General features: G+C 37.3%; 2 protein-coding genes across 2 annotated transcripts in view; one reads left to right on the top strand and one right to left on the bottom strand.

Annotated features, from left to right (window-relative positions):
- NVL (nuclear VCP-like) overlaps nucleotides 1-15,925 on the top strand; it is a 41,662-nt gene extending 25,737 nt beyond the window's left edge. The window contains exons 19-23 of the mRNA XM_009894333.1: nucleotides 3,222-3,328; nucleotides 7,579-7,655; nucleotides 9,399-9,487; nucleotides 13,962-14,032; nucleotides 15,881-15,925. Of these exons, the coding sequence (XP_009892635.1) occupies nucleotides 3,222-3,328; nucleotides 7,579-7,655; nucleotides 9,399-9,487; nucleotides 13,962-14,032; nucleotides 15,881-15,925 (389 nt within the window). The remainder of the gene's footprint in view (nucleotides 1-3,221; nucleotides 3,329-7,578; nucleotides 7,656-9,398; nucleotides 9,488-13,961; nucleotides 14,033-15,880) is intronic.
- Nucleotides 15,926-22,065: 6,140 nt separating this feature from the next.
- Nucleotides 22,066-25,677, bottom strand: DEGS1 (delta(4)-desaturase, sphingolipid 1). The gene is made up of 2 exons (XM_009894293.1): nucleotides 24,937-25,677; nucleotides 22,066-22,691 (listed from the first exon to the last, which is right to left on the bottom strand). The coding sequence occupies exons 1-2, from the start codon at nucleotides 25,651-25,653 to the stop codon at nucleotides 22,545-22,547; spliced, it is 864 nt and encodes a 287-aa protein (XP_009892595.1). The 5' UTR covers nucleotides 25,654-25,677; the 3' UTR covers nucleotides 22,066-22,544.
- Nucleotides 25,678-26,249: the final 572 nt, after the last annotated feature.

Genomic DNA, 26,249 nt, shown 5'->3' on the forward strand with positions numbered 1-26,249 from the left:
CACTGAACTTTTGTAAACATTGTTGAGTCTTGTACAGTTTAGATAAGACATGAATAATCAACTGGAAATGAATGTGAGAGATTTTTATTATGGGACAATAGAATGTAACACACAGGGATTCACGCAAAGATACTTTCGATAGACTTTAATGAGGAGGACAAAATTTTGCAGTAGTTTGGAGAGCAGTGTAGGAAACTGAAATATTACATAATTGTCTAGAGGCTCATGCCCTTTAAAACAACCTTTAACCTTTAAAAACAAAGCAAGGAATGGATGTACTGTAAATGTCGTCTTATGTGATTTTGCCAAATTATTTGGAAAGTGGTACTACTGTCTTCTAATGACATAGTCAACATCATTGACTACATCAGAAAAACAAGACAGAAAATGATTAACTAGGCATCTCTCTTAATAGCAGTATATTCTTTCTGTGAGACAACTGCTTGGAAAAGAAGTGCTGTGTGTTATCATGTTTCCATGTTTCACTTTCGAACTTGAGAGATAATAATAGGCTTTGAAAGAGGTATCTATGATAACTACCTTAACTTCATTAAAATGTTAAATGTATCTAAAATTAGTTGACTCTCTTCTGTTTAGATAAGTTTCAAGATAATAGATATAGAGAGAACATAATGCTTTATCAGGATGAAGTGCTTTGAAATTCCTGAAAGGGAAGCATTATTCAATTCTTTAAACAGATATGAAGTGCATCTAATGAGTGAGTTTGACCAATGAGTAAATACTAATTTTCTGCGTTATTTGACTTGAATTTTCAAGAACTTCAGGCCCAGGTCTGAACCAGCGGAGTGAAGTAAATTGACTCGTAGGGAGATGGGGAGTGTAGATCTGTTTTAGGCTTCAGTACAGTCTTCTCATTGTAAACTAGCATTACTGCAGCTTATTGAGTTAGTATGAAAATACAGGGGATGTAATAATTTAAATACAAATGGATGACTGCATCTTTAGACTGTATCACTAACTTTGTATCAGACAAATAGCATGGCAAGTGCCATGTTCTCAGCATGCAAAATGGAAACAGTATTTTCCATATCAAGCTTAATATTTTTAAAGAGCTTTTGAAACTTTAGAATGGGGAAGTTATCGAGTCCATGGTGTTGCAATGCAATCCTTATTGAGAGTGTTTGTTTTGATGTTTGTAATTGATCTGTTGAGCGAACTTCGTCATCTCATCTTAATAATGTGGCAAGACTTCCGTCCACAGAGACACAAGAACAGGAAAGTGCACTTGTGCCAAAATCAAGATCAAGTATTATACAGCACACACATATAAGACAGATGTTTTTATCTGGGCCTGATGTGGGAGGGATTCTGTTTAACCTGTGTTTCATCTGGTCTGGATTAACACATCAAGTTCTTCCTTTTTTTTTTTTGCTCACTGTTGTTGTCACATTCGCAGTAGCTGATTTTTACCTATATGGATGCCTCTGGCCATGACTTCTGTATCTTGGGGTGAAAAAAATGCTTTTCTCCAAGAAAAAGATTGTGGAGCAATTTTTAATATATGCATCTCATTCTACATTTTGTCCTTTAAGCATAGGTGAGAGAGTAACTTGAACAAAACTATGCATATCTTTAAAAAGTGAACAAAGACTATGTTGTGGTGGGATCAGGTGGTTGGAGTCTTGACAGTTAAGCAAACTTTCTCATTTGCAAAAAAGGGATAGCTGGGCTTCCATGCTCTGTTTTGGGGGTTTGGGTGGTGGATTTTGTTTGGTGGTTGTTTTTTTTTTTCTTTTAAACACCTGTACAGTAAGGATTAACAGCTTAACTTTTCCCGGTTCTTCACCTTTAATATACAGGGATGCATGTAGTTTGTCTGTTAGCTACATTTTGTCAACACTCTTACAATCACTACATCCTTTTCACAGCTTCATTTGGAGTTCTTGATAGTGTCCAGCTTAAGACTTAGGTGTAACTCGCAACTGTTACTTTCAGATAAGGTTCTTGCAATAGCTACCTAACACATCTGTATAACTTACAGACTTCAAAAAAGTCTGTTACACTAAAAGTACAGTTTTCTTTATATATTCTGTGGGTGCTTTTGTGACTTTGCTGTTCACATTACTGTAGTATGTAGGTTATTATAGAATCATAGAATCGTTTAGGCTGGAAAAGGCCTTTAAGGTCATCAGGTGCAACTGTAAACCTAACACTGCCAAGTCCACCATAAAACCATGTCCCTAAGTGCCACATCTACATGTCTTTTAAATACCTCCAGGGATAGTGACTCAGTAGAATTCCTTAGGGAAACAGAGCAAGTAATACTGCCATTGGTTTTGGTAGATGGGGAAATGGGGCATCAAGAAGCATTTAAAAACGTCATCAAAGCAATTTGTGCTAAAATATGAACAGGAATTGAGGTCTTTCCCAGGTTATATGCCCTGTTTGTATCTCTTGTTATATTAATAGTCCTTAGTATTTATATCTTGACTTACTGTTTGTGGAAGTTCAGTATTGAAGCCTGTAGCACTGAAAGGCTGCTAGACATTTCTATTACATTTAAGCTCTGAATGGTTTTCTAGAAACATTTGTAATGATTTTTGGTTTCCTACTTCTCCACACATGATAAAATTTGGAGTCTGTAATTCTTCCTGGGAATCAAATTCTGTACTTCATAGCTCTATTTTGTATTTTCATGTGTTTAATTTTCTGAACATTAAAATAGTAATATGTAGTAGAAATGCAAATGACCAGTAAAATTAAGTTTACATATGTTGCTGATGATTTGCTCTGCGTATTTGTTATTCTTAATTTACGACTGTGCCTTTCAAGCAGATTTGCAAGGGTTAATACAGGTAGAGTTCCTTCTAACAGAACAAACTGGAAGCACTTTTTTTTCCTTGTTATGAATTAATGTGGAATTTCTCATTTGACCATGCTCGGTATGACAGTGAAAATGTACAGTTTTACTACTGTATTGCCAAAGATAGAGTTGTCTTCATTTGTGAAGAGATGAAACTGGTATTTATGAGCCATCTTTGAGCAGATGCAGCTTAACTGTACTGGGTAATAGAGGCTCCTACTTGAAAGAGATGAAACTGTTTCAATCAGCTATTTTAATACTCAGAGCTTCACATCATGACATAAATGCTTCTTTGAATCTTGGTACCAGTATGCATATTCCTTCTCGTGTGTATACTTTCCTAAGGGTGTATGTAATTTCTGGATAATTTTTTCTTTTTTGTTCCCCCCCCCCCAAGATATAATTGACCCGGCTATCCTGCGTCCCGGTAGACTGGATAAAACACTCTATGTGGGTTTGCCACCACCTGAAGACCGACTTGCTATTTTAAAGACCATCACCAAAGTGAGTATTTAGAAATAAAAGATTTATCTTGAAGCTGGGCGGAATGATTTAAGACAAATTAAATTTTACATAGAATTGCAGGATCCTGTCTCATGAAATACTTTCAGATATTACATGAGGTCGTAAAAAAAACCCATTAGCCACATCTGCTGTTAAATTTGTTCTGAGACTGCAAAGAGTTGATAAATCTTCAGTAAAGCAAACCTGTTAAACATATAAGCTGCTACCTTTATAGTCACAGTTTGAACAGATTTAATTAAAAGATTACTATCTGTGTGAGTAATGGGCCTAGAAGTGTTTTGTAAGCTTTTTTTGAAGGGGGTTCCACACATTCACCAAAATGATTCACGAGCTCCAGCTGTATTTGCTCAACAGTAATTATCACACTTAATTGCCTTTAGGACTAAAGGAAGCTTGTGATGATAGAGGTTGTAGGTGAAATTAAATACGAAAATGTAAAATATCTGCCTTCATGGGTACTCCCTGTGGTTAATGGCACGTTCTGCCACTTCAGAGATTCAGATTATAGAATTCTATGTGAGTATTTCTCTAAGTACGATACAGCAGTAATGAAGGCAGTAAAAAAAAGAATATACAAAGCATTATGAATAACTCGCATATCTCCTATTTTTTCCAGTAGATCAACATTGATTGTTAAGAGCAAGTGTCCTATCATTCTTTTTTTGAGCTGCAAAAGAGACCAAGTCTCCACTATAGAGAAAAGATAGCACTGTACTATGAAAAGTGTGGCAAAAATTATTTAGCAAATTTGTGAAGATGCAATTCAGACTTGCGTAATCATAAAGTTGTGGTGTAGGTGACAGTTAATCCCATAGGAGAATTCAGAAAGCAATAACTCATTCAAGCATGTTCTTTCATGCCAAAATGGTTGTTCAGAAGTCAGACTCTCATTACAAATTTAGGATGTTAGACTTTCCTTCTTTTGTTCTATGTATTATTTCATGGAGGGAAAAAAGTAAGTATGCCCCGATTTGCTATTAGTAGTAGATCAGTTTATTAGTTTTCTAAAACCATTTATAAAAAAATTCATTTCTACTTATATAAAGTTTTACAAAAACATTTCCGTTAAAACTTTTTACAACCCTGTTCTTAAAGATGGTTGCCTTCTAAAAGACCATGATAAAATTTGAGTGTAACATCCATGAATCATTTTTCAAACATACTGTAAGGAATTATGGGTTTTATTTTACCAATTTATTTTTAAAGATAACTCGTTTTTTTAAAAAAATTGGGCTTATATGATTGTTCTGACTTAATACAACCAACCTTGTTCTTCTGGAAGAAGTGGGTAGTAAGGGTCAGTCACTAGACTGTCTAAACAGAGCAGAAGGGTTCTGGCACAGAGTTTACATCTGCTCTGTTCTTTAACATACAGGTGTTGAGCCTTGCTCTCCCTAATTTTTGCTGGAGAATCTTTGGAGATCTGTAACTGTCTCAAGTGCTGTCACTGTAATTAGTGGTATAGCAAAACAGTGCAGCAAAGCTTGGTGGAAGACTTCATGGGAGGGGAAGGTGGCATTAAACAAAGCTGATTTCCCTCACTCTCATGGATTTCACTTGCTCACACTCTCACAGCCACACATGGGCACCAAGATGCCTTCATGCATGTGGCAGTGCCAGGATCACTTGGGTGCAACACCGAGGATAAGGAACTCTGTGTTGAGGCCTCCCTTCATTTCCTGGCTTCCTTTTGACTGGCGATGACAAACTGTTTGTTGGAGAGAACTGTTTTCTAGATTGCCTTTAAGAATCAAACTGTTCAGAATCATGCTTACTTCAGCTGCCATAAATCCTGGGTGAGGTTGCCGAAAAGTGTCTTTGCTCCCTCCTTCTGGGAATCCTTATGGCTACAGTCTATCATCCTGTTGGGACAACACCAAGAGGAGTGGCACATGTGATGTGGTAACCTTGTCATTATCTTGTTATCAGAGCATATTTGTCTTCTGCTGACAAACCATCTTTGCTGTGGCCTTATCTGATTATGGGCCTTCTTGTGATGTAAGCAACGCATTGCATAGTGTTTACCTGCCTGGTTCCTGGGGATCCTGTCCTTGGTTATCAAGGCCATGTTATTTTTGGAATGCCAGATACTTCCATGCCTACTTAATTTATACCAGTCTTAATATTTTGGTTCCAAATCTTTGTAGTGAGTTAGGTGTTAAGTCTTTGATGGATTTTTTTTTCTCAGTTCTTAATTGAGAGGCCAGCGGAAACGAGATACTCTCTGAATGAGTCTTTCCTTGCACGTTTCTGTGTTCATTCCATGAGGAAGCTGGTGCTGTTCTCACTTTGCTACTTCTGCAGTCACCAGAGTTCTCGTAAAGCCAAGCAAAGATTTGTATTTCTAGTGTTAAGAACAAGAAATAAGTTGTTGTTTTCTTTAAAAATGTTTAGGAGTTATCTGCAAGAAAAACATGGAATATGGAGGGGGGAAAATATCTTAAATTAATTGAAACACCTTATTTTTTTGTCAGACTTCATCCATTTGTTTACAGGAACACTGGCTTAAATATGTGCTCAGGGCTAGATAAAACAAAATGTTTGGTGCAGATGTGAGTGGCTTTTGGTTGACAGTATGCATTCCCAGAAATCCCCAAGGAATACATGCACAGGATGTAGAAGCTGAGAATTGTTGCTGAGGGAGAACATGGATGCTTACAAGGGCAGTGTGAGGAACAGAAAAGGGACTTACGGGGAGGAATAGGTTGTAAGGAAGACAGCCTAAATGTAGGTTGAAGCTTTGTTGTGAAAGAGTTTTATTTCAGTTAACTTGTACAAATCAGTCATTTTCAAATCGCATATTAATTATGCAAGAGAAGCATGTCTTCACATGTTTAAGTTACTCATGGACCTACATTCCTGCAAGCTCTATCAAGCTTCTCTGGTGCACATACTGCTGAGCTTGTCTCCAGGGTAGGCAGATCATCCCACTCGAAAAATGCCCATGTATGTTGCTACTCAAAGCAATAGGTAAAACATTTATTTTTAGCAGAGAAGATGTCTCTCTGGCTTGCAGTCTTGTACAACAATTACTAAAGTATCCCACATGAAATTGTATGAAATTGAATGAACCTTGTTTCCATGTTCAAGTCTGTCCTTTCAAGATGCGTCAAAATCAGGCTATTTCTTTGTCATTTTGTTGGGCTGTTGTGGTTTTTTTCCCCCTTTCTAACTGGTGTTCTAGCAAAGATTCATTCAAGATTCTTCCCTTACTCTGCCTAGTCCTTGATTGTTCTACTGTCTGTTAAATACTCATGGGTTTTAACTTGCCAGTTACTATACTTTCTTTCTCTTGAAGGTATTGTAGGTATGTGCTATATTAGTTCACCTGAAGAAGTCAGAAAAGAATTACATGAATTTGTGCATTTCAGTCAAATGAGTTTCTGGCAGAAATATATCAATTGTATCAAAATGTGTCCTTTCATGTCTAAACTCAGGTATTGTTTGATACCATAGACACTTAGAATGTCTGCACTACCATGACATTACTTTATTGTTGTCTAAGGTTAACACGGAGATCTCCATGCTTACAGCATTTGAAAATTTTGTTGGCTAGTTTGAAATACAATTAATAATGTTGTTTGATATTTTTTGCTGTTGGAGATGCAAAAATAATAACAAAAGAAACAACTTCTGGGATCTTTGTGGAGGAAGCAGTAATAATATGGAAGAGTAGTGTCAAAACGTCTACAAGAATGTCTACAGTATATGTAAACTTTTATGAAAACCAGAACAGAAAACTTCTAAGTTTGAAAATGTATGTCTAGAACATAAAAGATATACAATTAATTCAGTCTTAAAGATGATAAGACTAAATCTACATGCTTATTGCTTAGCTATTTGATTTCAACACATAGTAAAACTAGAGGAAGTTCAGCTAAACAATGCTGTTGATGTAACCACCTACTTAAGGCATGTGCACATATGGAATAGTGTCAGCGTTACATTGCGCTGTGACAGACTGGCCATCTTTTTTTCAGAGAAAATTTAATCTGTTGGTGGGAAGTTAAAATTTAGCATTACTTATTATTTCATAATTAAATGTTTTTAAGACTGCTTGTCCTCCTTGTTGGTTTGAGATTAAAAACGTTAATGTTTGTGGATATTTCAGAGAATTTGTCAGACCCCTATATGATTCCTGATTGATGAAACTTAATCACTTTGAGGATGGCATGTGTAAAAAATAATGTTTTCTTATCTTCCTCTTTCTATCATCTCAACTTTTTTAGAATGGTACCCGGCCTCCACTAGATATTGATGTAAGCCTTGAAGAAATTGCTTACAGTCAGCATTGTGATTGTTATACGTGAGTAGCTTCTCGTTTTGACTTTAATGTGCAGTGCCAACAGTCTTCTCAGGCTTGATAATGCATGTTATGTTGTTATTTTTAGAGGATCGCTTAACTTTCAGGGTTTATATGCCTTATACTGTTTTTCTTGCTTTCACTTGTGCTTTTTTCCAAGAAGTTGGTAGGAATATATGGATGCTAAAGGTTTTTTTTATGTGGAATAGTCCTCTTCATGTTGTACAGATCAGCAGAGGCCTCTTGGTTTTGCTTGGTTTTATTTTATAATTCTTGCATAATCTGAGGATAAAAGAGCCCTCTTTAACTTGTGGACCCATATACGATGATGATGAAAGCAAATTGGTTAAACAACCATAACCAACTTGTTCTGTCACACAGTTGAAAGCAATGTGTTTGACAGAGTCGTGAGGGCCTATTTCAACTTGTGCTTTGAGAATAAAGTTTGTTTTTTAGGAAAGCTTGATAGCTGTATCTGTCAGAATAATTCGCAACTGTGTTCTACAAAACTTAATAAAGCTTTAATCTATTAAATGAATTATTAATAGTTAATGATTTTCTGGAGTTCACAAAAGGTAACATTTATGACATGCTGCTTGTCACAATACTGCTTTTGAATCTTAGAAATGGAGGCTATCAGCAGTAATGACTTTGAGTTTGTCATACTTGGGAAAGATGAGTACTTTTTCTTTGCCCCTTTTGCTCACTGTCTTTTTTTGGTAGGTGCGGCGGGTGGTTTTTGGTATTTTGGGGGTTTGTTGGTTATTTTTTGTTATGTTTGGGTTTGTTTGTATTTTGGAGTTGGTTTATTGGTTTTTTGTTTGTTTGTGGGGTGGGTTTTTGTGGTGATATTTGGTTGGTTGATTGGGTCTGTCTCCCTTTTTTTTTTTCTTTTTTTTTTTTAAAAAAACAGCAGTATTCCTAGCCCCCTAAAATGAAGCATGGGGGGTTAATTGCAAAAATTTTCTTCGGTTCAGTGACTTGCAAGTTATGCCAGGGTAGGTTTAGGGTGGATATTAGGAAAAAGTTCTTCACAGAAAGGGTTTTGAAGGATTGGAACAGGCTGCCCAGGGAAATGGTGGAGTCGCCATCCCTGGAGGTATTTAAAAGACGGGTAGACGTGGTGCTTAGGGACATGGTTTAGTGGTGGTTTTGGCAGTGTTAGGTTGATGGTTGGACTTGATGATCTTAAAGGTGCCTTCCAACCTAGACAATTCCATGATTCTATGAAGGCTTGTGAAAAGTTCAACAGCTGAAAACCGGAAAGAAATATTTAGAAAGACTGATCTGACCATGTTTTGTGGATATTATTACTTTAAGAGCATGTTAACTGTTGATGCAGCTTTGAGCAAGGCAACTTCCTTTTGTAATAATGGGTAATTCCATTTGAACCTTTTATAAGACCGATACAAAAAAAACCAACCGTATCATGTTCCCACCATGTGGCACAATATTAATCAATCCTTTGGCATTTTTAAGGATGCTGTGTGGTATTTTTGCCTCTTCTCTTGCTTATTATTTATTTGATCATAATGTGTGGCTAAAATCTGGAGGACATCACTCCGTAACAAAGGGCTTGCAGCACTAGGTAGTCCTCAAACCTCTTTACAATGTTCTTAAGATGAACCTTTACGACAGGACAAGGAGTCTCTTACCATCATTTGTGGTGTCTTACCTTTCTATATGCCATCAGCAAAAGACGAGGGAAATTTATCCTAAAATAACCTATTCTGTTTGAATCTGTAGAGGAGCAGACCTTTCTGCTCTAGTGCGAGAGGCTTCAATTTGCGCCTTGAGACAGGAAATGGCCCTGCAGAATACTCAAAGCAAGAAAGGTAAGAAAGCTTTAAAAAAATCAATTATTGATATGAATACAGTCAAATATGAATATATCATTACAAAAATAAATACATTTAATTGAACAGTGAGAAGATAAATGGAATGTAAAGTATTTAAGGTAGTTCAAGACAAGCATAAAGGTGTGCGTGCTGCACCTAAATGACTGATGACTTCTGAGCCAAACAAAAATTGTCAGATTTGTTTCAAGGAACACATAAGCATCTTTGAAGTAGATATAGGGGAGAGTACAGGGAAAAATGGTTATGCTGGAGGTTCAGCATAATTTTTTTTTTCTAAAAGAATTGAACCTTGTAACCTTAAAGAAAAGTTTATATTAAATGGTAGTTTAAACTGACAATTTATATACTATACTGAGTAAGTCTTTGCCAAATTTCCACATCACTACCAAAGACTAATTATTCTGACTGATTTGCAGATTTGAGTACAGTTGTGACTGCATACATACCATTGGCACACAATTGTATTGTGTAACTGAATACATGGATCCAGTAATAATGGCACTAAGAAAATCTGAGTCACACTTTTACCCTTAGGTGTTTAGCTCATCAGTGGCTCTTGCCAGGACTTTAACATGCAGTCATAAATTGTTTCAAGTACAACGTTCGCCCTTTCCGTATCTCTCTGCACTTTAAGTTGTATTTCCCTGTTTTTTAAATTATTGGTTTTTTCTGCGCAGATAGGAAAATGTAATTGGAAACTGAAACTCTTCTATACAAAATGTGCGTGTATCTAGATTTTTTTCTAGTAGTTTTGTTTGTTATTTTACCCTTAAGTCAAAATGCAAAGCTAAGATGGAATTGTGACTTTTCAGATGATGTCCTTGGAAAATATATTAGGCTTTCATTATGCCTCTGATTTCTAAGAACCATGCTGTAATTTTAATTGCTTTGAATCATTCTTTTTGATCTAGTGCATATCCAGTCTCATCTGGTTTTTTTAACAGTAGGTTAACAGAGCAGAATGTTTGTATTTCTTCTTTGAGGGAACTAGCATGTTCATTTAGGGGGAAGGGGAAGAAACAAATTATAAAAACCTTCACTTTCCCATTTGGCTTGCTGTAGATGGAAAATACTCTTGATTTGAGAGGAAGTTTCTGAATTTATTCTGTTCATTTTTATAATTACCCAGAATACAGTGGGCTTTATTGAAAGATGTTCATCACTTGAATTCAGCCTTCACATTTAGGATTGCAGCCTAAGCGCGTATTGTGTGGGTGTGTTGGCAGCCAGCAAGTCCATAATATATGCATAGCTTGATCTGCATGTTTATAGCAGCTGCTTGTTTGGGATGTCCTTGGGTTTGGATTTCCAGTATGTCAGCCCTGGCTAGTATGAAAGTGTGTAAGTGGTTTCTGATTTGAGACTTTGTTCGTTTACATCTTCAGAAGGGTATTGTGTGTACACAGACTGGAGAATTTCTTCTTTCAGTGCTACCAAAGGATATGCACAACTGACTCCCCTCCCATGCACTGTACATGACTGTAGATGGGTACTGCGTGTCCTCATCAGTCAGTACTTTAGAATCACTTGGCTGAGAGCAGGGCTGCTCCTTTCCATTCATGTAGAAACTCTCTTGCAACTTCCTTGTTGTACATGGTACTTTCCCTCTGGAATAAATTCAGGAGTGTGGGTTTTCTTAACACTCAACAGTAGTTCACTTGAAGGGACTTTTTTTTATAGTGAAGTAGAAAGGTATCATATTTGTGGTATTTCTTCTAGGAATCCATAAGTTCTACTTCCAACTTGAACAGTCCTAGGAGAGCTGATCATGTTAGTTGCTGTGGTCTGGGAGTTGCCATATATTGCAGTTTGTCTGGGGGAAGGAGGAGTTGAAATCCTAACAAAGATTGGGCAGATTTTCAGTTTTGTGAGGTCCCTCTGGAGTTCCTCATCACTGGCCCAGCATTTGCCCAGAAGAGTTCAATATCATTTGCAAACCTGGCGTTTTCACTTCTGGCTCCTTTTTCCAAACCACTGATAAAGATGCTGCATAAAATTGGAACCCTACTACTGCCCATTACATATCCTGCTTACCTTTGGGTGAACACCATCTGGTTCTGCTGACTTACAGTTAACATCCTAACTGCTGACCCATTTTATTTTAATACTTGCTGTATATTTATTCTGATTAGATCTAGTCACAAAGAATGGACGGGGTATGAGAATCTCTTGACACTTTCAGCTGAAAAGACAAATCCAGAGAATTCATTGACCTTATCCCCGAGTGTCCCTTTTTGTATATTGCTTTTTAAAAGATAGCCAGTGACCCCACATCACCTGCATAGTCTGTAAAAGTGATCTTCTTAAGGGTCTATGAGACTTCTCGTTACAGCAGTTAAGAGAGACTGTAGTTTAACAACTACACTTAAAGTGAGATTAAAGTTTTCTATCTTTGCAATTGAATTTGAAAAGCAAGATCTGATCCTTGTTTGATATTTTCAGATTAAGAGGAAAGGGAAGCAGCTATCCCTCACTAATCTATGTAAACAGGAACAAAACAATTTCATATTTGGTTTTTAAGTACTTAGTCTTATTTTAGAAAGATTATACCTGTTGAGATACTTCATTATTTTAATTTATCATTAATTTATCAATATAAATTGTTTTAAATAATAAATCATTCATACCTTCTTATTCAGACTAAATGATTTTGTCATCAGAAATCAAGACAAACTATGTTAATGCAAGTAGCCAAGATATGGATTACTGACAGCTAAATTCTCCAGTGTCAAATGTGCCTGCTTTTCTCATGCAATAAGCGTGAAGTAGCCTAACTTACTTTCAATGAGAGGTAAACTACTTTACCTAGCAGTATGTAAAAGTATGCTTATACCTTGCCATAGCTAATACTCTTACATTAATATCACAGACTGTTTCACCTTGTTTTTTTCTAATGACCACATCCTTAACAGTACTGATCTTCCTAGTTGATTAATGCTGTTTTCTCCTTTACCCTTCCTCCCTCCCTATAGTGGAGGCTATATATTGTTTTACAATTTGATTAAAAAGTTACAGGCTTGAAAACAAAAGTGAAAGCAAAATAAAATTCTCAGTTTCATTTTATTATTTTATGGAGTTTTGATGACTCAATCTTAAAGTAATTTGGCTTTTGTGAAAGACCAAAGTTGAACACTTTTTTTTTTTTTCCTTACTATAAGTAGTGTTTCCTTGGGGAAATAAGTTAAAAAGCTGATATTTTAAATCTACATCTTTGTTTATACTGGTATATCTTTATATATGGTAATAGGAATCTTGAATAAGAGCTTCAGAGAACTGAGATGAGAAAGAACAGCAAGGTTCTATGTTAAGTTCAGTGAACTTTAACCTTTAACTTGCTTTTAAAGCAAGTACTGATAGTTGTAGACTATTTTCTGTTCTGTTCTATACCTGAAACAAGTCTGCATCTTTAATTTAGTGCCTTCCATTTGCTGTATAGTCTTTTGCTATATCAGCAGAAGATTTTTGTTAAACTCCAACATCAAATATATTAATAAGGAGTCTTAACAGTTTTTTCATGTCAGCACATCCTATTTCACATTACAAAGATGTATGCAAAGGTAGTAGCAGTACATATCTGTGGAAGCAACAAGTGTCTTAATGAAACACATTAAAAAAATGCACCAAATTGACTCTAAAGACATACTTTTTGTACCTCATATCTCTGCATAATGTTAGCACTGTAATGAATCTGTATAGTAGTGGTATCTTGGGATTCTTAAGTCTAAACAAGGCGCTTGTGAGAGCAGAGGAATCCATGATTTATTAGAGGTATGCTTACATTTAAGCATACTAAAAAAACCTGTTCAAAAAGTTATGATTAGGAATAATTACTGTGGATAGCTGCACCCAGGTCAAAAAGACAATTTACATAAATTTAAACACAGGGAGCTGTTATGAGTGAAAGCTTTCATCACTTCTGGGTAATGCCAGACAATGCAATGATACGAAGTAAATTATTTAGGAATTGAGCATCCTGTAGTAGAATTGGAATAGTAACGAACACTCTGTAGGGAAGCTTAATATTTAATCTGTATGGAAAATAAAGCCCAGAATTGGAAGCAGCAGGATTTGAGGCATTCACTTCCAGAAGGGTTAGGGGACTTGAATTCTAACTGGATTTAATGTAAGCTGCAGTTAACTCGGCATCTTCGAAAATTAAATTCCCAATCTGCAGGTGGAAACATTAACACCTAAAATAACTTTCTGAAACAAGTTAAGTATTCTTTGGCTTAAGGTGCAAGGGAGAGAGGGATTAAGATCTTGCCTAAAATCATAGACAAGAGGCTACATAAGAGTTCAGGTGTTTACAACACTACTGAATTAGGTCTCATCCAACTGACAAGCACATGCAGTTAGTTAGGTTTTCTAAATGCTGCCTGGAAATACATGCAACAATCTCAATTGTCACGTACCTGCAATTTTGGTAACTTATTATGCATTGTTCTTTAAGGAGAAATAAAGATTTCCCGTAAACACTTTGAAGAAGCTTTTAGGAAAGTGAAATCTTCAGTATCAAAAAAGGTAAGATAAGCTTCAAGTATGTAAGACTTACTACTCCCCTGGAAAGTATACTCTTTTTGTGCTGGAGACTGGTGGGAACGGTTAAGGTTGCAGTATACTCGTATGTATTTCAAACTGACAGTACCTGTTTCTGCATTAAACAAACCTGATGCTTTTTTACAAGGTTAGAAATTAAAGGACTCCCTTTTCAGCTGTAGATGATGCATTGCATGTAGATGGATTACCATGCTATCAAGGTTATCTTTTAGTATGACACCTTGGACTTCTCTCTGACATTCCCGGATTAGCTATTGACCTGGCCCTAACCTCTTAACTGAAAATTCCACAGGCGTAAAAGTCAAAGCCTTTAGAGTGCACCACACCTTGCAACCACCGTTTTTCCCCCCTTGATGGATCTGACACCCAAAGATGCTCAACCATTTCTGTTAATGTGCAAAAGACATCATTTTGAGATAGAAGACAAAGTGTGTTTTATGTCCTTAGTTATTTCTTATCAGTCTTTTTGTTATTTGCATTTGTCAAAGAAGTTTGTTTTAAAGGTTTCCTTATGACCTGTTCTTTTTAATGACTGAAAGGAAAGCCGTTCAATCATCTTAATTACTATAATTTAGAGTTAATATATATAGGAATTGTTATTGCTGCAGAGCTTTTGTGTATAGGTCTCTGTGGTGCCAAGAATGTGCTGCAGCCAAAATACATTAATATATTCTCTGGCTAGTGTTCAAAGTGAAAAGTTAACTAGTTAATTATTTCCCTTCGTTATTATTGTATGTTGATGGTCAGTAAACTTTTCTAAAATTTAAAAGAGATCTTGTGCTCCAAGACCCTTTAAAGATGGTGTTGGTGGTTGTTTTCTTCCCCTTTGCTAATAACTGACCAAACAGTTCAGAAGCAGCAGCCACAAAAACTTAAAACACCTCCTCTAACACAGCAATCAGTAGTAAATATTAGGACATACTCCTTCTTGGTTCTTAAGAGTTAACTAGAAATGTCATGCTGCACCTCAAAGACAGGTTAAATATCACATGTCTCAGAGCCCTATTTTTCAGTCATATCCATCTGAGGAATTGTCAGGTATTTTGAAATAGCTTTTGGAGTACAAGATACTCATCTCCCATTTCTAGATGCTACTTCCTATCTGCTAGACAAATTCAATCTGACAAAAACTCTCTCCACATTTTCCTATGAATACCATAAAATAAGAAGAGCTGCATCTCACTGATTTAGTGCTTCTAACTCTTCATTTGCCTCCCATATACATCTCTGAGTTCAGTTAACTTCCTTTTGGTTTAATTGGTTGACTTGAGACAAACCAAAATAAGTTGTTCTTGAAGCTATGGACACACATCACCTTCTGAAGCCAGTTATTTTAGTGGAAGTTAACATCTTTTAAGTATTCTGTTTCTCAAAACTTATTTTGAGTGACTGTTGAAAAGGAACAAGGAAGAGTTACTAGTTAGACTAGCAAAAGATCTTGTCTGCTCATTTTGGCAGAACTAGGTGAGACAGTAAAGTGTCAATTCAGCAGCTCCCCTGGTAAAGAAGGCAGTATCTTAGTGAAGCTGCAATCTGAACCTAGCATGGCAATATTAAGTGTAAGAACTCTGCCAAAGGCTTCTGTTAATTCAGTCATTAGTGACTATCACTGGAGAACCTCATTTATGAACCCGAGTAGAAGGGTTTTCTTTATTTAGATTTTTGTTTGTAAACGTTTTAAAATATAGCTAGTGGTTCATATAAGTGGTTTCTGTCACCTTGTTAAATAATGCATATAAAGTCACTTTTAAACATTGCATGATTTTTTCCATTGTCTGAAGTATTTTTTTCCTCTTATCTTGACACTGTTAGGATCAAATAATGTATGAAGAGCTGCATCAGTCACTGTGCAGGTGATACTTTTGGACAATTCCCAAAAGAGACTTACTCTGCCTTGGTGGAAAGGTTTGTGATACCTGTGCCTGATGAAGAGACACGCTGGAAAGAAGCTGTACTAAACCTCTTTCAACTTTTTAAAGTATACCTGAAAAAAGGTCATTGTAACCTACTGCTATAAACCATCCTTAATTTAACTATTTCCATAATAAAAGATACAATACATGCTTCCTGCTTACCACCATTTACATTTTAAAAATGAATGCTTTTAGTGCCAAAGAGCTAATACCATTCTGATCTATTTGGTGCCCTTAATCAGAAAACCCTCAGAGGCAGAGAGGCTGACCATTCAAAGTGTTTATACTGCTCAAATGTCTGTTTTCAACCATAAATGAAAACAGCTGTTTTCAAGAACAAGGAATCACTGGGAGAACAGAGCTGAGAAAGTAGACTGGGAAAGTGCTACACTGTATATTATCATACCATTAATAACGCCCTTCTCAAATACAGTGACACATTATGGTTGTGCCAACACAGGTTCTCAGAGCTTCTAACAGCTTCCCTTCACCTTATCAAAAGGAACTATCCACAGATGGCAAGCTGTCTTAAAGTTATCTAGGAGACAGTAAAGTTTGGAAACCTGAGAAGTACTATTTAACAGCCACCTAAGAAACATTTGAAACACTAAGTTATCTAACAAGCTGGGTCTTAAATCTGCAAGAACGAAAAATTGTATTACGGATTTGAATTTCTTAACTCAACTGTTTTGATATCCTCTGGAGGAACGAAAACGTTACTGTTTAACCTTCAAGTTTTGTTTTTTTTTTTTTAATTTGTTTCTAAGATGGAATTTCTTGTATTTAGGGTCATAACTTTCAGTATCAGCAAACTGGGAAGTATCTGAGTTAAGACAAAACACTGAGATGTGACAGATGTGGAGCAATTAATTTCTGAAACCCTACAAGCCTTCATGGATTTTTTTTTTTAGCACTGTCGTTCTATGAAGTTCTTGAATCATTAGTCTCTGTTACCATCTTTGATCAGTCTTACTCTTCCTAAAAGCACTGCAAGGATCAAGCATCAGAAAAGTAAATGGATGATTTCTGCTAGCAAATTTCATAGAAATTCTTTTAAGTTTAAAACTTATTTAAAGTTTGGTGTTAATAAAGTCATGAAATGTAAAACATAGCAAAACAGCTTTTGTAAGCAACACTTACTCTGCAAGCATCCCACTATTTATTTTAACATTTGAGAGGGAGATCATTTAATCTCCTACTTAAATCATAATTAAAACAAATTGCCATGCTTTGCTAGATGTGGCCCTGAACAACTTGATGTAACTTTAAGACTGACCTTGCCTTGAGAAGGAATAGTGCCTTATGTCTTAGATTCTTCTCTGAATTGCCCTCTGACAAATCTTACACGTTTTTCCCAAGGGTAAATGTGGAAAGCTATTACAAATAATTAATCACCACAGACTTGTGTTTTAAAAATACTGACACTCATGGCAGCTAGTACTTACCACTGTGATTTTTGCACAACATCATGGTATGATACTCCCTCCCTCTTCTAGGGGAGCCTGAGACTCTGACTCAAGTTGTAGCTCATATGATTAACAAATGAAGTCCCTGCATATAAAGCAGAAGATGTGTCTGCTTGCAAGTCAGGCTTGGAGCTTCCAGAATTACTGTGATTTCCAGAAACGCAAGATAAAGGATTATCATTTTATCTGAGTAGTTTCACCTGTGGATGTTCATTACCATGAAGCAATGCAATTAATACATATCAGTTAAGTGATAAACCTTAATATACAGTCATACCTAGATGTCATGTACAGAGCTATACAGGAACTACCTATGTAACAAACTTGTTCCTGTTTTAGCTCTAAATCTATAACTTTACAGTCTTACCACCTTTCTTAAATAAAAGGTTTTGCTATAGCAAAACTGTTTACACAAGGAAGTGCTGCACCCACACTGCTGCTTTTTCTTGTGGGAAGTTCTGCTTAGGCTACAGTACTTATCACTAACAAAAACTTGATAAGAGATAAAATGCAAGATCCCTTGTACTTGTACATAGAAAATGGGAATCACTTTAGGGAACAAGACTTTTCATGCAATACATAGACCACTACTTTGTTCTGCATATGCAGCTACCACCCTCCTAGCAGACATGCCTAGAGGATGTTTTCCCTCTAGTCATCTTGTTTCTGTTGGGACAAGATCAAGAAATTGTTCATCACACCATTCTTCTCTCCCTTTTCCTGAGGCTAGCCACATATCTAAATCACAATAACGCTTCTGTCCCAGAGCATATTAGATGCTAACTTAAACATGGATAGGGGGCAGAGGCAGTGCAGGGAACTGAACAGGGGAAAAAAAAAAAAAATAAAATGCTGTCTTCATTCTTGGCAGGAAGGAAACTTTTTCAACATTTTTGTCCTCACTAAAGTCTTGTATACCACTTGATTGTGAAATAAGAGGATTTGATAGAGAAGCAATAATTATGCATGTACAGTTGCAGGTTGCTATACTAAAGGAGCAGCTACCTAATTTGGACACACCTACTTGTCAGATTGTTTTCCTAGGACCTTGCAGAAACAACCTTGGCAGACCCAGAAGTGGCTCCTGTGCTTTGCAATGTGCCAGCTAAAATAGCAGAAGTTGCTTTGCCTTAAGTCTTTTGAGGAGGAGTTTGAGTGAAATTACAGAGGAGTATGCTTTCCAAAAGCTGTATCTTAGACCACTTATGCAAGATCACTACCAGAAAGCAACTTTTCTCATGTCTGTCCAACAGGATTAGTATGGCAGACTGCAATCTACAGCACTGACATTATTGGTTGTTGAACCTTATCCTTAAATAAGGAATGAACAACTTTCAGTTCTACTGTGGCATGCCACTTCATTTGATAGAGGAATAAATGTCAAGGAGACAGAGGTAAATCACTGAGCTCATTATCTAACAGTGTCTTGTTTACCTAGAACAGATACATTTCTCAACATCTGTAGACTTCAAGTATGTGTTATGTGCTTGCTGGCTACTTTTAAAGACTTAATCGGGAATTTTGACACATAGAACCAAAAGTCTCAACTACTTCTCAACTGGCCTCTGGTGCCAGGTAGGAAGCCTTGTCCCAGATCTGAAAGTATGGCGCACTGAAGCCAGAAAGATGCACCCATTTAACAGGTTAATTGGCCACCGTTGTGGAACAGACAGGTTCAACAGCAAAACAAGAATGCCAGAGGCAAGAGTTGTTTTGAAAGAGGAATATATATCCACGCCTGTCCTGTGGGAAAATTCAAGCCTAGTATGATCAGACTCCAGGATGCACTACTTATCCCACCTAAGCAGCTTCAAATAATTGGGGGGTGGAAGGGGTGGTGTTATAAGCTATGCAAGGCAGATTCTGAAAATTGTAAGTTACTCTGAAAGCCCTGAATGGGATTCAGAGCTCTGCACAATTTAACTGCAGCTAAAGTACCTGGATGCCATGTTTAACACTGCTGACCCAGCCAGCTGTGTTTTGACAGTTAAAATCCTGGCTGATTTCACTTAAAGGAGGTTTGCCAAACTGACAAGCTAGTAAGATGCTTTGTAAAGGAACAAACCCTGACAGGCATATAGAAAGGACAAAGCTAACTCATTCCATCTGAACAGATTCATAAAAATTATAGGTAGGTTAACTGTCAGGTTTCTTAATGCTCTAGGTTTCATTTGTTCTTTACTGGTTAATCGAAGCTCCTTCCAACTTCCAGATAAAGTATTTCAAAAACTGTACTAACCTGCTCCTGCCAGATATATTTGAGTAGAATTAAATGAAAACTATTTAATTCCTTAAAAACAATAACTACATGGTTCGTAGGTTGTTTGTTTGGTTTTAAATCATGTTTTAGTTCTGTGCCATGCCACATTGCAAGTATGACCGGAGAAAAGTAGTTATTCATTCAGAATGTATCAAACACAAGCCAAGTGGCTCTACCAGTGGCTCAGGACATGCTTCTAACTGTTTTCTTAGGGATGAAACTATACTGCAATATAGGTTAACTTCCAGATTATCTTTCTGGCAAAATCCATACTACTTAAGTTAGATGCCAAAGCATCTTGTCTATTACACAGGAATTATATGCCTAAGAATGGTAGCTACCAATGCTCGAAAGAATCAGACTGTGGTTTAGACACAAACAGAAGTATCACTGACTCAGACTACCCTAGTCCAACAAGTGTTCTCTAATAGACAGCCAGTAACATGTGTTTCACAAAGATTATTGCAATGATAGACATTTCCCTCAGAATTCCCGACTATTCTGCAGCTATTAAAGTGAAAACGGGGTATTTCTAATCAGAATTGGAAGGGAAGATCATAGTCCAGACACCTTAAAACAGTATTTGCAATTTTGAACAAGAGAGATGGCAACTTCACTCCCATTTAAAAGCCGGAATTCACACTTGCACTACCCATTGGGACGGCAGAAAGGGGCATCAGTGATTCTATGAAATAGGTAAGTAAGCCCAAGTATGAAAATTAAACTCTGAGCTCCCAGTTATCCTAGATGAATACTTCAGATAAGCAATTTCACACTTCAGCTTGTTTTTGGAGACACTTTCCATCCTTCATTCAGCTATGGTAATCTATCAAGTAGGTTTAATTGCACCATTCACTTTAAGTTGAGAAACAGTCATGCAGAGACAGCTTAAAAAGAAACTGGTTTGCAACTTGTTAAGCCTATTCAAGTCTTTCAGCCAAAATCACTTTTCTTCCCAGTAGAAAGGCAAGGCAGCAATTCTTTACAGTTCATCTATACCCCCACTCAACAGAACAGCTCTTGCATCTGGTTTAAAAATACCTGATTTCTCTAAAGTAAGTCTTTCAGCATTAGGGGACCAGTCAAGAATTCACCCAATGTTACTTTAATCTGTGCTTTTTAATTACATGTAAAAATACCAGATAAGGTATATTTTGACATTACACTATACCCTGAGCAATACGCTGGCTAGCTAGCATGTTATTGGCATCATAATGAAGTCACTTTGTAAGTGGTTGGCACACTTTCATACCATTTCTATTACTTAGACACAAATAAGGGCCCACGCTTAAAAAAAAAAAAAACCAAACAAAACACACATTAGAAACAGGAACACAATCAAGTGCAGGTTAAAAATATACCAACACATTCTTTCTCAGACACTCATCTTCTTCAAAACACCAAAAAGAGACAACCAAAAAAACCCATAAAATACAAGAGCTGGAGTTACTTACAGCAGACCAGTGCTGGTAGTAACCGAAACTTCCACCTTTTACATTCCGTCTTTCAGAAAAGTGAAGAACATACTGTAGGATCACTGTTTTGAGAATTAAGTGTGATTTGTAGCCATCTTTGACAGCTTAAAGCCATCATCAATGCATTAGATGATAGAAGGCAAATATACTGTGCTGAGGTACGTAGAGATTCATCCTTCAGGGTTCAGCAAGTCTATTCATTCTCTGTTTCCCATTTTAAAACTTCTTAATCAGGAGGTTTGGTACCACCACCTATGCTCTCACCACATTTTAATATGAAAGACAGACACATGTTTATGTAGGCTACTGTAGGTTTAAGGAAAAAAAAAAAAAACACCAAGATCATTTAGCAAGACCTTTCTGTGTACACAAATGACTAATATACTTAATAGATAGAGCTGTCAGGGGTTGTAGCTAACCTTGTTTGCCAGAACAGTATCTGCTTCAGTTGATTCAGTTTCATACAAGCCAAATTTCCAAGTGAGTGTAAATAGTAGTTAGCTTTTAAAACCATGGTAACAGCAGAACCAAGTAGGAAAAGCCTAATCATTTCTCTTGGCAGATGAGAAAAAAAACCACTGTAAAAAGCTTTTTCAAATATGAAGGAACTGATCAGTTACATTAAGTTACCTAGTGGCTTACACAATACAATTCTAAACACTAGCTGCCCAAACTGTATGCGAACACAAGCAGCTTAGGCAGTAGGTGGGGACCCATAAAGTTGGTGATTCCCCACCTTTTCACAAGGAAGTTACAGGCCATCTCGAAGATGCCAATTTCATTCTGATAGATTGCTCCTTTAAGGTAATTCCAGTAGAGAAGGTGGAACTTTAAAGCAGTGTTTCAAATGACATGTTATGTATTTAAACAAAAGCAAAAACTTAATATTTCTGTGCAAATTTAGTTCTTCCACCCGTAAGTTAGGAAAGAGGTTCAACAGAAGGTTTAGGTTAACAAATCGTGTTACTTTAGAATTAACAGGCAAGTACAGCATTTTAACACTACAGTCATCTAAACAGCATGTTGTGGGCAGTGTACTACATGGAGAACTTTTAAAATATTGAGTCAGACAGATATTTTATAGAGATTTAACACCTGCCAAAGTAAATTCTGTAACAAAGTGATTTAGCATTATGCATATAACACTGATCCTTAGGCAAACATATAAACATTAAACCAATGAATCTGAGGACTGCGAGGAATGTTATAGCTGGTAGGAGTCTGCTACAAAATCTTAAAGGATGCATTGCTATGTTGCTGTAGATCTTAATTCAGGACACCAGTGAACATCTTTAGCAAGAGACCTTATACCAGCCACTTTAAAGCAAGCAGACATTTCAGAGTTTTTTGGTTGCCAGAAGTTTAATCTTGCTTCACTTCACCCTTTAATTGCCTTTTCATGCGTGAGTATGGGCTGATTGTGTCATCCATCACGAAGTCATACAGTACTTTTATCCAAGAGTTATATTGTGGCAGGTTGTCATAGTATTCAGCTGCTATTTTCTTCACCTGAAGAGGAGATAGGAGGTTTATTTACTATTGGTATTAGCACCAATCATAACTTTACAATCCTCAACCTGTAACTTGATGTAGAGCACTAGAAGTTTCATTTTAGATGTTAAGAGTCCACAGGAAAGGCTACTAGTGCCACAATGTGAAAACTTCATGAAGGAAAAAGCAACTCCCTTAAGTAACTTCACATGAAACTTTCATATTGAAGCTAAAAAACTCTGTTAACACTCTGAAGTCTGTTCACTATGCAGCCTATGGAATGATGTAGGCTCACAAATGCAAGCGGTTTGGTTGCTAGTGGAAGTGGGTGACTCAGTCCAGTGCTGACTCATAGGTGTATGCGTATCACTAAAAAGGATGTTGTAGATTCTGGGAAGAGATGTTTAACACAGCTATTTTTACACATCGTTTCAATCTCAGCACTCAGAAGAAAAAACACCTTATTTCTGAAGACAGACATCAAAGAATGAATCTTATTTCTGAGGAACATCACATCTTGTTTCTGAAGACAGACATCAAAGAATGAATATAAACTGCTGCAAAGACTTTATTCTCAGAATAACCTGCGGACTAGACCACTGTTTTAAACTAAGAGAGATGGAGTTTCAGTTAGATATCCTTACTTATATTTAAGGCCAACCACCTAAATTCTTGAAAACATGGACAGAACAAAACTAATTTTTGACTAAATTCCATAGCTGTAGACAGAAGAAAAATATTAATCTGTATAAGCAACAAACAACATCTGCATGCCTGGTTTGGAGCTGAAGATCCTTTTGATCTGTCATCACACCAATAGACTAGTGCATCTAGCCAGTACACTTATATTCAACAGTAATTATTCTCAGCTCACCAGTACCCCAGCTGGAATTAAGTGTTCAGTACTTCAGTGATCTTTAGCACACAGCATAGCAGAGTCCAGTCCAATCAAATTAACTACATTGTTCTAAAAGAAGGCTTTGTTTTCTTATTAGAGCTGTGGATTACCCAGCTCTGCTACGGGACTGTTATTTACCTCTGCAATTAAATACTTGGAGAAAAAAACAAAACTTCCCTATTTACAACTTCAGTACTGGTGCAGGAAGTGAAATGCTGGTTCACGAGCACAGATCTAGGTATTGAAGGTGAGTTAAAGCAACTTCAGCTGTATTTGAAAGATGAAATAAATCTATGACTGAGAGAAGTCACCTTTTTTCAAAAAAAGAAAAAAAACTAACACAAACCCAAAGTCTTAACAAAGCAATTACAGAATTTAACTGGCCTGCTAAAGAAGTGCTGGAGTAGTTATTTCATCTACAGGTCCACCACAGACAACAGAAATAATCAAATTTAGACTCCACCAGAGGCACAAGGTCTTAAAAGGTCTTACTATTCCCAAGTGCAGTAACAAAGCTACAAGACCAACACCACAGCTGCTGTCAAACTGCAAATTTAGTGTCTGGTGAAAAACACTTCACTGAAGATGAGTTTTAGGTGTAACCCTGGAAGCCTGCGTTCCTATGTTCCAATTGGGAAGCACATATACAATGACAATTAAGCTCCTGCTTAAAGCAAAGACTGAAGTGAGGAGAAACCCCTTTGAAAATTCACATCTGCTATTCATGCAGATGTGACAGGTCTAAGTTTTGGCTTTGAAGCCTTAATTCTGTCAAAGGACAGCTGATACTTATTTAGGATTCAATGGTTCTCACTGGAAGAAACTGAGCTGCTCCAAAACAAAGGTATTAAACATTTCCCAACAGTACAAACATTAGCAGTACCTCAAGCTGTCTCTTTTCCCCACCAGCGAACGTCAGTGATAGAAGAGACAGAAGGATAAGCATGCATTACAATATTGTCCTTAAGATTTCAAAGACAGAGCTGACAAATCTTTGAAGGTACCTGCAAATTCTTAACTAGTTTTCTGCATACTTACAAACTGAACAAATCAGAAGGCTGGGTGCAGTGACAGAAAACTAAAGCTAATGCAAAGCACAAGACATGCATTTCCTCCCCTCTCCTTTTATGGAAGAGGCTTGAGCAGCCAGCACATTGGAAGCTTCTTCAGGATACCACTAAAAAGGTTAAGTAATTACCCCTTTCATCACTCAACTTAGAAATTGTTCTCAGGGCGTTTGGGGTTTGGTTGTTGTTTATTTTTAACATCCCAACTTCCATTCTTCTAACTCTTAGTGTTCTACCCAATTTTCATGTTAAAAGTAGGGCTTATTTTAAGAAGTTATAACCTTGGAAGTAAACTTACCAGTGGAAGGCTCTTGCCAGGAATATTGGGGAAGTCATGATGTTCATTGTGATAGCCAACATTAAAAGTGAGCAAATTAAGTGGCCCATAGTAGGAATAAGTCTCATGTCCTTTTAAAAACATGTAATGTTCAGCTATGAAGTGTCCTGAAATTGGGTGCAACCCAAGCCCAAGTACTGAACCAGCAAGCATGTAAAAAGTGGATTTGACTCCCCATAAATAATATATCACGATATCAAAGGAAAGCTGAGCCAACAAATTGATTATTTCAAGTCGAGTAATGGGTTTTGGATTGATGCAGAGAGGTCTAATCGCATAGAAAAAAGGCTGAAGAACAATCCATATGAACTTCCTAAAACGGGTGCAGAAAAACCAGCCTTCAAAGTTGGTAGGAATGTCCACATCAATCCCGTCGCCTCCTAAGTAACGATGATGATCCATGTGGTATCTCTTGAAGGATATGGAGTACGGGAGACCAAGAGGGAGGTTGGCAAATATTCCAAACCATCGATTCCACATTGCTTTGCTGTTGCCAAAGGCACTATTGTGAGAAATCTCATGAATAGCCAGAGTCATGGAGTGGCTAATACAGCTTCCAAAAACATATGCCCAGAAGATTACCCATTTCCAGTCCAAATCTTTAACTAGATAAAATGCCGTCAACTGCGCAAGAACCATCAGCACAACCACCCAGATCAAGTTGTAGTCTGGCTTCATCAACGCTTTTATCTCTGGATGTTTAGCTAGATGAGAAAGAATTAAATGAAAGAGGAATTATTTAGAAGCTCTCCGCACAGCCCAATTAGATTACAAAAACAGTCATTTTTTCCCTTCCTCCCAATTAAGATTTGCCTGCAAAGGTAATGAAAACACACCACCTCTCCACCTGTGGCATTTATTGCTGTAACAAATCCTTCAGAATTAAATCATTTCAGCATTTTTCTGCTGCTCAGCAACTAGACACCTACATGGCAAGCACCAGCACCACCTCCACCCTACCCAGGAAGGAAACGGCTCTGAGCTGACAACCCACCAGTAATCCACACGGGCCCGAGTAAGCTCAGCTCCGATTTTGGCACCTTACTCGAGAAGGCGGTCGTTTACCACCGACACTGGGTGCCGCGACCACCTCCACGCACGGCACACGCCCTACTGACGCCCACCAGCGGACACCTTATCAGCTTCCCAGCTCCTTTCCTACCCGCACGAAGGGCTCTGTGGAGCGGGCAGCGGCCCACAGCCCCCCCGCGGGGAGGACTCACCGCACCGCCGTCCGGCGGCCCGGCGCGCCCCGCCCGCCTCCGGCCCCGCTC

The sequence above is a fragment of the Charadrius vociferus genome, unplaced genomic scaffold (assembly GCF_000708025.1).
Source record: "Charadrius vociferus isolate BGI_N301 unplaced genomic scaffold, ASM70802v2 scaffold261, whole genome shotgun sequence".
Classification (NCBI taxonomy): domain Eukaryota; kingdom Metazoa; phylum Chordata; class Aves; order Charadriiformes; family Charadriidae; genus Charadrius; species Charadrius vociferus.

What these genes read in the sequence shown, in the direction of transcription:
- DEGS1 (XM_009894293.1), bottom strand. Translation starts at nt 25,653, where the DNA reads ATGAAGCCAGACTACAACTTGATCTGGGTGGTTGTGCTGATGGTTCTT. An exon ending in CTGGCAAGAGCCTTCCACTG is followed by an intron (nt 22,692 to 24,936) that starts GTAAGTTTACTT and finishes TCTCCTCTTCAG; the next exon opens with GTGAAGAAAATAGCAGCTGA.